This window comes from Tachysurus fulvidraco, chromosome 15 (genome assembly GCF_022655615.1).
Source record: "Tachysurus fulvidraco isolate hzauxx_2018 chromosome 15, HZAU_PFXX_2.0, whole genome shotgun sequence".
Classification (NCBI taxonomy): Eukaryota; Metazoa; Chordata; class Actinopteri; order Siluriformes; family Bagridae; genus Tachysurus; species Tachysurus fulvidraco.
Window position 1 is genome coordinate 10,683,996 of NC_062532.1, and position 12,647 is coordinate 10,696,642.

Here is a 12,647-nt window from a genome sequence, read left to right on the forward strand (position 1 = left end):
CTTTGGTGCTACACTTTTATGTAAACTTTGGTTCTACACTATATATATATATATATATATACATATATATATATATATATATATATATATATATATATATATATATATATATATATATGAATGTGAGTTGTTTAGAAATTGCTGTAGCAGGTATAAACATTTCTGTCTGTTATGCTACATTGGACAGTTGAAAGCAAGATTAAAAGCAATTCTAAAAATCCTTGAGTATGATTGGCAATAACAGCTTTACACTTCAGTTTTGGTTTACTGGTGAGTTTTTTTTTATTGTATGTGGGTGTTACACCTGCTTCCTAGTACGTAAAAGTTCTCATAGTTCACGTGTTTTGAAACCGGCTGAATTTCTTCTCTTTTTTCGGTTTCCTGTAAAAACCCTGAGAAACAGGAAGAGAACAGTGTGTGCAAAATAAATGCAGAGGGAGCGATACAAGGCCTACTCACTCCTGCTGCAATGAAACTGCTCATACATGGAGTTATTGAAATTAATGTGCATAAAAGTGTGAAATCATCTCATGAAAATGTCTTTCTAGTAATTTAGCATGGTGAAACAGTAGAGTTTGGTGGAATTTAATTTGTAATAGGCTTACACAGCTAGAATTAGAACTTCTAAAGCTTCTGTGTGCCTAGAGTGATGAATCTTATTAAATTGACATCACCTTGTAGGGAATGTCTTATATAAAGAGGATTATCGATACCTTTCAGAGTCCCAGGCCACGTGAGTGAGTGGGTAAAATGTCAGCTGTTATGCATTAGAGTTAGCCTTAACTGGTTTCCCAGCAGACATACCAGTCCTCTGCACACACACGCACACATACACACACACACACACACACACACACACACACACACACCTCTTTAACACAGAGATGAGGAACACCCGCCTGAGGCGAACAAGCATACAGCAGACTCTCTAATCTGTTCTAGAACACGCCCCTTCCCAGATCTGTTCATCTGAAAGCATTACATGTTTACTGTACATATTGTTCGAGCACACGATGGGCGTGCGCCATCACAGCCTGTCAAGACATTTTTAGGGCTTTGATTGTGAGTTGTGGCCATAGACCAAAAATAAAATAAAGGCCTTTTTTTGTATTTGATGACAGGTTAAAGAGTGAGAACACAAAAGTATAAGTTGTATTTAAGTGTCTACTGTTTAAAAGGTGTAGAGGCAACTTTTTTACTAAATTTTTACTAAATGTTTTCAAGGACAGCAAATGTTGGTGTCAATTTTGAAGATTTTACTGTTTCAACACAAATCCCATGGATCAGTATTCACACGGGCACAAATGACTAATTCACATGGTATAAGTCAATTCTGTTTATTTCCTTGTCATTTCAATGTGAGCGATTTGTTCAGCGTATTATTATATGATACAGAGATGATAATCATGTGTAGACAAAGGATGTCTTAGTCATGATAGTTAAGGACTTACTGGAAATGTACAGTAAGGGGGAAGGGGTGCCTGTTGATGGCAAATTCCCACTTTTAAGAGTGAATATCTCTGAATCAACACTCTGATTCATCCTGACGGGATGGGCTGCTTTGGGTAATCCAAATAATTACACAAATATGCTCAGCAAGGGGCTTGGTTGGGCTTGCAGTGATTGTGTCAGTTGTGCGTGTGTGTGTGATGACCTTACTTGGATATATTTGTTTAAAATTTAAATTCCATCTAAAAATGCAGGAGTTACTGGGAACTACCTTAAGAAGAATAGCATCCTTTGTGAAGTTGAAGGAATCATCACAAAAAAATAAACAGTAGGAATACATTGTTAGAAAAATAGTGCACTTTAATATAAATTACTAAAAATGCTTAGAAATATAAATATTGTGCAAATATGTTCAGTCTGCTTGCTTTTGTTGCTGTATCTTTTTTTTTCAAGCAATCACATGGAGTCACATTAAAAGATGTAGCATTAAAACAACAGCAGTTTAACATCATCTTCACATAATGTAAACAAGTACAAGATTATATGAGGATGGACACTGGCCCATTTAACAGATTTAAGTTTCAAGATCCAAATACATTTACAAAGCAAGCACTTTCTGTTACTGCCTTCTCACATCATCACACAGAAAATTTACCCTGAACAAAGATTACCAAATGAAGTAAATAAAAATAAGTCCATCACCATTAGAGTACTTTTTTCAGCTGTCCTTTAATTGACTATTTCTCTATACAGGTTTTTATCTAAAAGAGTAGAACTCATTTGGGATTTCGTTAAACTTCTCGCCTGGCTTCCTTGTTGTGCTGTTGAATGTTTAGTTCTTACTTTTTCCACAAATGCTTCCTTGGAAGAAGGTGGTGGGTGACTGGATTTTATTAAATGTCCAGACAGCAATGTTCCCTGTATTTGCAGTACTGAGGTCAATTCCCAATGGGGTATAAAAAGTGATCATGTTACAAAGGCAGAGAAATAGTGCAACTATTCCATTCACAAAGAAAGTCTTTTGTACTAGCTAACTCTTCTTATCTTGGTTCAGTTGCCAAAATAATTAAACAGCGGACTACTGTCTTGATGTTAATTTATTGTGCAAATAAGAGTGTCTGAGGGAGTTCAGTGGGGTTGTATCTCCCAACATGACAAATAGCAGCACACTTGGTTTGTGTTAACTAATCTAATCTGTTAACCAACTCAAACCAACTAGTTACAGTCCAAATATCTGCTCCCTGAAGCTGGCTGGGTTTGCAGAGTTTCACCTTTCTGAGCACAGTCTCTTGATTTCCTCGTCTGTCTACTCCTAGCTTTTTGAATTTCATCACTTCAGTCATTGTAGCGCTTCTTGATCTTCACCCATGTCAATATGGCAGTGATCCCACATCACTTTAATCTATCCATTTCATCACTTCCGTTCTCTTAGCCGCTCTACTCAAAATCGTTGATATCAGTGTGACTACGTCATATCACCAGTATTTGTCATTTAAATAGGAGCATCATATGCCTTCAGAAACTTCTTTATTGGCCAAGGCAGCTCGTCTGTATTGGCTAAGATTTCCACGTGGCCATTGACTGTCTTTCTGCACAGGTGCTGAAGTGAGGACATTCTGGATAAATAAGGTTGGCACAGTTCCAGGGGAACCTTCTCCCCATGTGAGTAGATGTAGTATGAAACACGCGAGTTGTCCTTTGACTGTTTCAGCATTTTCATATAGTAACACACAAGCTTGACCACGCAGTCAAATCGCGGTGCTGTTTGCTCACTCTCAGGATCTGTCTGCAGGAAGAATGTGTTGTTGTCACACTCCACACGGACATTCCTGGTGCCCATTGGTGTCTTGACACACAACGTGAAGAAATGCTTCCTGTCAGCACTGTCACGGATCAGGAAAGTGCCATTCGGCTCCCGTTCCAGCATAGTGCATGCTTCCTTGCCACTAATCGAAGCCCAGTAGAAGCCACACTCCTGGAGTTGACACCATGTACCATGCACCAACTCGTACTCCGCCATGGAGCTGAATGTCCTGAATCTGTTATGACTGAATCCGAAGCTGCTCACTGCCTGCCCAAACTTGCTGTGCCTGACCATGTTGCTATACACACAAGTAAACCAGAATAAACTTCAGATGCAGAGGTACCTAAGGAGAAAGAGGAAAGATGTGTTAAAGCCATACAGTTAAAGACAGTCAGCTTTTTTTTTACGGATAAATACTTTGGTGATGGATCTCAAGCCATGGGCTTAGTAGAGTACTATAAAATAATAATAATAATAATAATAATAATAATAATAATAATAATAATAATAATAATAATAACAATGAAGACAACAGTAAAGCTGAACTAGATGAAGCCTTCTGATGGTAGAAGAAACTCTACTACTATTACATAGATAAATCAAAGTAAAGTTTGTTAAGACTTTACAGCTACTTCACTAGGTCTGGTACCTCATTAAAGAGTCAACTCTATTAGATACATTTAGAAATAAAAGAGTTAATTCAGGCTAAATCTTACCTGTAGTGGTCCTTGGTATTAAAGAATTATTCGAAGGGTGCGTGAAGTCAGTAACACTCCACAGGCTAATCCGAGAGCTGCGTTAATCCTTCAGACTTCTGTAACAGATGCGTGTATCTCTTTGCCTGTGCTTGAAGTGAATCTAAGCGCCGGTGGCTCCGCTTTATTACCCGGTGTAGCTCCGCCCCTTATTTACAATCCCCCGCCCCTGTGTGAAACCTCTCCTGGTCGTTCCAGTAAACTCAAACTGAGTTCTTTTATATGCGATTCCTGGTACTTCTCGTCCTGTTCTCTCTCTCTCTCTCTCTCTCTCTCTCTCTCTCTCTCTCTCTCTCTCTCGCTCTCTCTCGCTCTGTGTATCTCTCTCTCTCTCCTTCTCTCTCTCTCCTTCTCTCTCTCTCTCCTTCTCTCTCTCTCTCTCTCTCTCGCTCTGTGTATCTCTCTCTCTCTCCTTCTCTCTCTCTCTCTCCTTCTCTCTCTCTCTCTCTCCTTCTCTCTCTCTCCTTCTCTCTCTCTCTCCCTCTCTCTCTCTCTCGCTCTGTGTATCTCTCTCTCCTTCTCTCTCTCTCCTTCTCTCTCTCTCTCTCTCTCTCTCTCTCACACACACACACACACACACACACACACACACACACACACACACACTCTCTCTCTCTCTCTCTCTCTCTCTCTCTCTCTCTCTCTCTCTCTCTCTCGCACACACACACTCCCTCCTCCTTCTCTCTGCTCCTCCAGTGAGTAGACGGCTCTTTTCCAGGAAGTTGTGCCATTTTTATTTTCTTAAGCGAAAAATAAACACAGGGTTTGCTGGTACCATGGAAACGAGTTGGTTGTGTAACCAGTTTAGTTGCTAATACAAATTAGTCGCTATGATATATATATAAACACAGTTGTACATATTGGAATTTTTGTAAATGACAAAAATACAATTCCAAGAAGTTAAAATACTTTAGAACAAATAATCAATAATGACAAAATAATTAAGTAAATAACTAAATACATAAATATAAAAAATTAAACTGGATGTCATAAAGGCAAAAAGATCCATCATAGTGATTAGTGATAGGTTATATGATGTTATCACATTCATGCCAGATTTGATAAAAAAAAAAAAACTGCTACAGTTGCTGAAACACAGGCCGAGCTTGTGAAACTGGGAGTTTTGATAATTACCACAATCAACTGAATTACTGTAGTGGTAATCCATAAACTTTTTACCAGCACTTTTCTAACAACTGACAAAGACAGATCACCTACAGGTTAGCTGCTACCTGTGTGGAGTTGTTGGAGTGATGCAAATGTTTTCAGTGATATCTGTTTGTTCAACATCTATCTAAATCAGTGGATATTCCAAAAATCTGATTCTATTATTATTAAATTATCCATGATGTAACATTATAACTAGTACTATTAGTGAGAAAATGAGACCTATACTGTATGACGGATTTTTGTCTACAGATCCTGTTTCTTTGGAAACAAGTTATACTATTTACATGTTATAATATAGATAATTCATGTGAATCGCTACGCCTATTCAGAGGGCTAGTGTCCATTCAGAAGTGAGGTTATTCACGGACTAAATTTAACAAACAAGTAGCATAAAATACTTAACATCTGTTTCAGCCTGTAGTGCTAAAATGGTTATTTTAAAAACAAACACCCAATCCATAATCACCTGTGCAGTAAATGTTAAGTAAGAGTCACATATTGGCAACTGTACAAATTGTAACTAGTCACTTTATAAAAAAAGATTTATGTTGCTGCAGTTTGTTTCAAATGCCCTGCAGATGTTGGAATGGCATGTTAAATATTTGCATGTGAAAAGTTTAACTTGTTTTTCTAATGAATAGTGACCAGAAAGAACAAATGGCCATAAATTCTACATATGGCGGCTTAATAATGAGTAATACAATTGAGTTAAAGCAAAGATGAAACAACTAACCGATACAGAAAGAGGTGGATCTTCCCTGAAGCAGCACAGCTGGTTCCTGTGACACACTCTGCTTACATGAACTGCTTTGTATAATCCTGATAGCATTCTTTCCTTATTCTCATGCCACATGTTGCACGTTTGTTCAATGCAAATGATTAACTCTATTACACATAAATGTTAATCAGCAAGTCTCGGAAATACTACACCTCACTGTTTGCATTATTCATGCGCTTGGTTAGCAAAGCAAAGTTACTTATTTCACCCGGCAGCCTGTCATCATGGCTGTTGTAAAAATGTGTGTGTGTGTGTGTGTGTGTGTGTGTGTGTGTGTGTGTGTGTGTGTGTGTGTGTGTGTGTGTGTGTGTGTGTGTGTGTGTGTGTGTGTGTGTGTGTGTGTGCAAGTATACTGTTTCCACCCATGTTTATATTTAGACACAAATATTAAATGCCAGGAATTACAGAAGCTGTTGCAGAAGAACACATGTTTGATCAATAGTGTGTGTGCTCTCTGGGTCACTGTATGCAGACATCTCAGACATGGAAAGTCCAAAGTCCTGTTCATCTTTTTAAAATAAAAAACAAACTTTCCAGTGGTGCATAGTTGGAACATTGGCTTTTCAATGTTAACTACCTGATTCTCTTTAATTCAGTTTCTACAAAAAAAACAGCCTGTTTCAGTTCCCCTTTCTTATTGACACTGTTTTCAGGAGCAACTACTTTTAAAATAGTACTAAAATAGAAGTAACGTATCTTCATAAGCATCATTACATACTTCCAAGATGTTATAAAGACAATAATGGTTGGCTTTCCGGAAATGAACGGTGCTTCTTAGCATGCTTGTTCATACTTATCTGTGTAACTGTGTCTTGTGCTTAGCTCTCTCTCCAATAACAGTCTGGGGGAATTATTATTTGCCTAAAATAATTGTACAGTCTGCAATATAGACATGAATCCTTTACATTTATTAGCACTAACTACAGTAGTGCACATCACTGTTGTTGTTCTAATAATTCCTATTCTCATGATGTATCTGTACTCCTCTGTGGTCAAGATTAACCAGAGTTATCACTTCTGTTGGTGTCTGTGTCAGTTTTTGGCTGGTGGTTACTACTAAAAGATGGGGCTAGAAATTGTTGCCATTTACAAGAAAACCAGACCACCCTGACACACACATGCACACACACATATTACCATGGGATTTGTGACTAATACTAAATCATGGCCAAGACAGCATGCATCACAGTTTTTGACTACACAAAGATGAACACTGTAGCAGTCAGCGGTATGATTCAGATCTCCGGTAATTTGTCTTATATGGCCAAAAGTGTTTAATAAAATGGGCATAGACATATACAGTATACAGTATGTACTGGCAAGGAAAAACACACTGCTAAAAATAATGAGCTATACTATCTAAAATACACCTAAAATCTGAATGTACTTGTATCAGCACTGAGACACTGTCATTACTGTGTAAAGATCGAACCCTTTCCAATTAATATCTACATACAGTAGACTTGATAGTTACATTAGCCTGAACAGAGAAGCCCAAAGTGATGTATATCAAATATGTACACTGGTCTATAACTCACAAATTACATTAAAACACAATGTACTGGAAAACTAGTTATGAATCTCCCATGTATTTATGCCACTATGGTAACAAGAATGACTAAAGTAGATATTTAATATGGCCGGTTTTTTTTATTTTTTTTACATTTTTTTTATACCTTCTTAACTCACAGCCCACAGGCCAAAAAAACCCAATGCCAAGTTGTGTATTATTTCATTTTTTTAAACGTAGCTCAGTTCACCTTTCCACATGTTGATGTTTTTAACATGTTTTCTGCAAACTTGTTATGAGGAATTTTTTAAGCCTTGTCTTTTTTTGTTATTAACATCTTATTTTCATTTTCACTCACTTTCAGTACCATTTTATTCTGGTCAGGGTAACAACTGATCCAGTTTGTATACCATGAACATCAGAAGTGAGGTAAGAATACACTCTGGGTGGGATGCCAGTTCAGTCAAGGGCACAATGTGTGTATGCATGATGCCAGCTCATTCGATGGCACCATGCATACACACATTCACACACTCATTCATACCTTTGGGTAATTTATCTTAGCCAGTCTACTTACTGCCATGTTTCTGGAAGGTAGGAGGAAACCAGAGACTTGAAGGAATCCAGGGGAAGAACAGAAACTCTACACAGTAACCCAAATTCTGGGTGAAACCCTTACCTACGGTGTCACAAATTTAAATTCAGTGGCAAACATTATTTCAATTTCATAGTGACTATGCCTTTTTAAAATCAACTTTAATTTGAGGGTTGTGTGTCAGGGAAATGATTACTACAGTCAACTGTACAATCTGTAATACTATGCATGAAAAGCATATTTTTATTTTGATTTAAAAGAATGTTTTAAATTTGGTATTTGTATTAGTAAACTTTTTTTTAATTAGGGATTTTATCTGAGCCTGGGACCAGCACTGAGAGTTAACTCCACAGGGGCTAGGTTGGTTCCCTGGCTGGGGATCAAGCCCTGGGGCATGGAATTGAGAGCAGGGAATCCTACCACTGGACCACCAGGGACTCCAAAGGAGTTATAATTTTTAATCTCCTCAAAGTTTGTTCCTGTTTTTTTTTAACTGGATTGCAGCCAGTGAAGAAAACATCGGAGAAATCAAAAGGTAGACATTCCTTTAGTGGGAAAGAAACATGACACCGCGTATAGTGTTAATCTGATTACTATGAATGATTGCTTATGTTTCATCATCCTTTATCTCTTCCATAGAAAACTACATTAACTGAAATTTCCCTGTCATACAGTGAGGTTCGGAAGTTATTACCTTCCTCCTATTTGTGTATTCAGTCTATCAGCATCTTCCTGTTCTCTGACTTTACAGGAATATGATTAAAACACGACCAAGCGGAGGGTCACCATGAGGCTTGCTGATTTTTCTTGTTCCTGTAAAAAGGAGTTGTGCTGACATGTCAAAGTTAGAAGTCACACACAATTCTTTTACTTGTTTTTTTTCTGTTCAATTACCTTTCTTTCTTTCTTTCTTTCTTTCTTTCTTTCTTTCTTTCTTTCTTTCTTTCTTTCTTTCTTTCTTTCTTTCTTTCTTTCTTTCTTTCTTTCTTTCTTTCTTTCTTTCTTTCTTTCTTTCTTTCTTTCTTTCTTTCTTTCTTTCTTTCTTTCTTTCTTTCTTTCTTTCTTTCTTTCTTTCTTATTTCTATCCAAAGTGTTGATCTATCTTATAAATAGAAGTGTTGCTGTGTCAGCAGTTTTGAGAATGAATTGCACTTCTGTACCTCTCTAGCATTACCAAGATGTCAATTGAAGGACAAATAGATATGTAAAAAAACAACAACCTGCTGTGCTGAGAAAGAATTCTGTGTTGTGGGAGAAATAACACGAACTGCTCAACACACTATACTTAACTTATCACAGCATGATCTTCTGTGAACGGAAAATAGTGACTTCAGCATCTCATCTGACCCAGTCCACTGGCAAAGTATATATACAAACGGATGCTGAGGTTTCTGTCAGCATTTCTGTGAGAAAGTCTTTTCTTTCTTTCATTTGACTTCTCACCACATTTTCTTCTTTTCCTTAAATGGATTGACTGCTTATATTTTATTGATCGAGTGGTTGAATGAATGATTGATGGATGAATTAAATAATGAATGAATGTACACACAGGAATCAGGTGCTCAGGCTGACAGGAGGGGAACTTGATGTGGTTTTTGAATCTCATCTATGGTGCGAAAAAAATATAATTATCTTTATTGCTAACATTTTTGAAATACATTCACACAAATTATTCAAACAAGTAGTGGCTTTCCTTTTGGACCAGAGACAGGACAGCCACAGGACTATTGGCCTTTTTATTGAATTTTCACAGTTTTGTTGTTTTTCATTTTATTTTTATTTCTATTTTTATTTTATCTTTAGTCTTATGTGTGTTATTACTATTCTGTCAGGACATTTGGACAGTTGTAAGCACAGAATGGAGCTTAGGATAGAAATATTTGAACTTTCAGAAAATAGTAGTCTAATATTCCTGCCCACATTCCTATATTCCATTGGCATTTTTCGGTCACTATTTTTAAGTGGAATGATTTGTTATTTTGTATAAAATATAATCCAGCACTCTTCTCACTCAGACTCAGCAAAATTTTAGTGATGTACTGTAAGATATTATATATTTAGTAGAAATTTGTTTTTCCCATGTTCCAACTTCCTTGTTGAAGTGATGACAGATGGATTGTATTGGAACCAGGAAACCATGAGTTCTCAGCACTGCTGTTGTCCTCTTTTATAAATGTAAAACAATAAAACTTCCACACTTACCTAAAATGGACCCAGTATAACTCTCCAAACAGCAAAAGTAAATATATTAAGAGTTTTATATAGCAAGACGATGAAAGAATTTCAGACTTTATTATACTATTTTCCAAGCTGTGATCTATTTCCAAGAATAAAGTTTCAATATTTCAGTATTTATCTGAATTAGCTTTGTGCTGTTTTTATTCATAAATGTTTAATTTGCATAAAAACAGGTGAATGGAAATCACACTAAAGAATGAGGAACCTGACTATAACTTCATACAAGCATTGGATTCATTTTAGTTAAGGTCATTCTCTGATAAAAAAAAAAAAAAAGGAAGTGGTATATTGTGTCAATTGTGATACCTGTGCATTTATCTGACATTCTCTTCAGAGGAATTTAAACTCACACGAGAAGCAATGACCCATGCATCACTGCTACAGAACAAACAGAATCACCTGGGGTCAAGGTGTGGTTTTGACTGTGCATGACTAACTATGTAACCTGATAGTTTATTACTAAAATTTAATTGCTGTAATAACTATAAGGAAGTGAATGTAACTGAATTGACTGGTGCAGTAACACTTCTGGGAGAACTGACAAATCAAAACTTCTTCTTCTGGAACTTCTACAGTTTTTCACTTTAGGAGTTTTTTGGGAAATGTTCTGTTCGTATAACCCTATCATAGAAGAACATTTCCCCAGTACTACATTTTGCATAAATTCATCAAGCCACAAATGATTGAAAGTGTATTCTTCAGAAACAATCTGTGCAAAAATGCAGCCATTTTTTTACTTATTCCTGTAAATAATTTTGTGCATTGTTCATTGAGGATTTATCACTGATTATCAGTATTTATCAGTGTCTACAGTTTGACTGCATAATTGACAAAAAATAAGGAAGAATGACATGCACCAGCACTGCTAAGCTGCTACTGTTGGGCCCTTGAGTAAAGCCCTAAACCCTCTCTGCTCCAGGGGTGCGGTATCATGGCTGACCCTGTGCTCTGACCCCAACTTCCAAAGATGGGAAATGCGATAAAAATTACTTCACTGTGCTGCAAAACAACCATTTACCCATTGGATATTCTGGAAGGCCTCCAACACTCTTACGGTTATCTCAGTGGAACAGAACAATGTGTCCCAATCTTATCCTTCTCAAAACAACCAAACCCTATGGGGCCCTTTATAAGAACAATCTCTACTGTATTATCAACACTTTTCGAGTACTCTGGTTTCTAGCATTACTACATGAGCAAGCGTTGGTTTACAGCATAAGCAAGCCCCTTGGCCTATTTCTGGATAATAATTATCTGCTCATATTCATTACTCGTTGTAATGCAAAAGACCTAATACATTTCTATTGTTCTATATCACAATAAGTGTGATTGTTAATGAATCATAAGTTTTAAAAAATTATATACTTTAAGGAATACATAGCAGATATCATCATGAACATTCTCATAGTACACACCCAAATCAGGAGATTAAATCAGATTTCTTGTTAAACATGACATGTCCATTACAGACATTTACACACAACATGTCGTTTGTCCTGCACTACTAATACCCTTTACATGCAGTATTTATTACAGTGAGGTATAATCTCATGGAATCCTGGGATTTCACTATTGTCCATGTAATCTGATGCATTTATATATAAAACTGTTAGCTTTGTTAAATAGATGGTAGAGATGACTTCTCTTGGAACAAACTGTGCTCTTCAAAAGAAGTACACACATTATCATTGTGATTCATCTGAACACTGGGAATGTTAGTACAGCAGTAAGGGTGTTGGCTTCCACTTCCACATTCATCTGATATTAACGCAGAAGACGACTTAGGTATTTCCAGTGTAAGATGATTTTAGAGGAATTCAACAGCAACTACAACACACTTTACTTATTAATAACAGAAGAAGCAGCTTGGCAGGATTTGAATACAATATTGGATATTGATGTACTGCTATTGTAAAATGTTCAAATATTTGATTCATTTTAACATTAATTAATGTCATTTTTTTTTTTTTTTGAGATTGAGAATTGTGATTAAGTGTTTTTTCTTTTCAAGGCTGAAAAACATATAAGTCTTAACAACCTGCACACAAGGCTGACTGGTTATAATGAGATTTGTATTGCCCAGGCCAGTTCTAAAAGATTAATTAATCTAATTGATTTTCCTTTTATCCATTTGTCCTGGAAAATCGGTTTGTTGTGTGTGTGTCACGACGGGTCAATAAAAGGGGGACCAACACAATATTAGGAAGGTGCTCATACTGTTAGGCCATAATTTTTAACCAGCGTTTAAACACCAAGCTCTGATGGAAGAGCTTCAGTAACAACAAGTATGACTGAGAATAGTGTCATTTACAGGATGAAGGAAGCAGGCAGCCTGGCACACATCCACC

The 12,647-nt window shown here is 36.7% G+C and overlaps 1 protein-coding gene across 1 annotated transcript; it reads right to left on the reverse strand.

Annotated features, from left to right (window-relative positions):
* Nucleotides 1–1,788: 1,788 nt before the first annotated feature.
* Nucleotides 1,789–4,205, reverse strand: socs3a (suppressor of cytokine signaling 3a). The gene is made up of 2 exons (XM_027141673.2): nt 3,970–4,205; nt 1,789–3,596 (listed from the first exon to the last, which is right to left on the reverse strand). Exon 2 carries the CDS (start codon nt 3,545–3,547, stop codon nt 2,942–2,944), a length of 606 nt encoding a protein of 201 aa, XP_026997474.1. The 5' UTR covers nt 3,548–3,596; nt 3,970–4,205; the 3' UTR covers nt 1,789–2,941.
* Between the last annotated feature and the right edge of the window lie 8,442 nt (nt 4,206–12,647).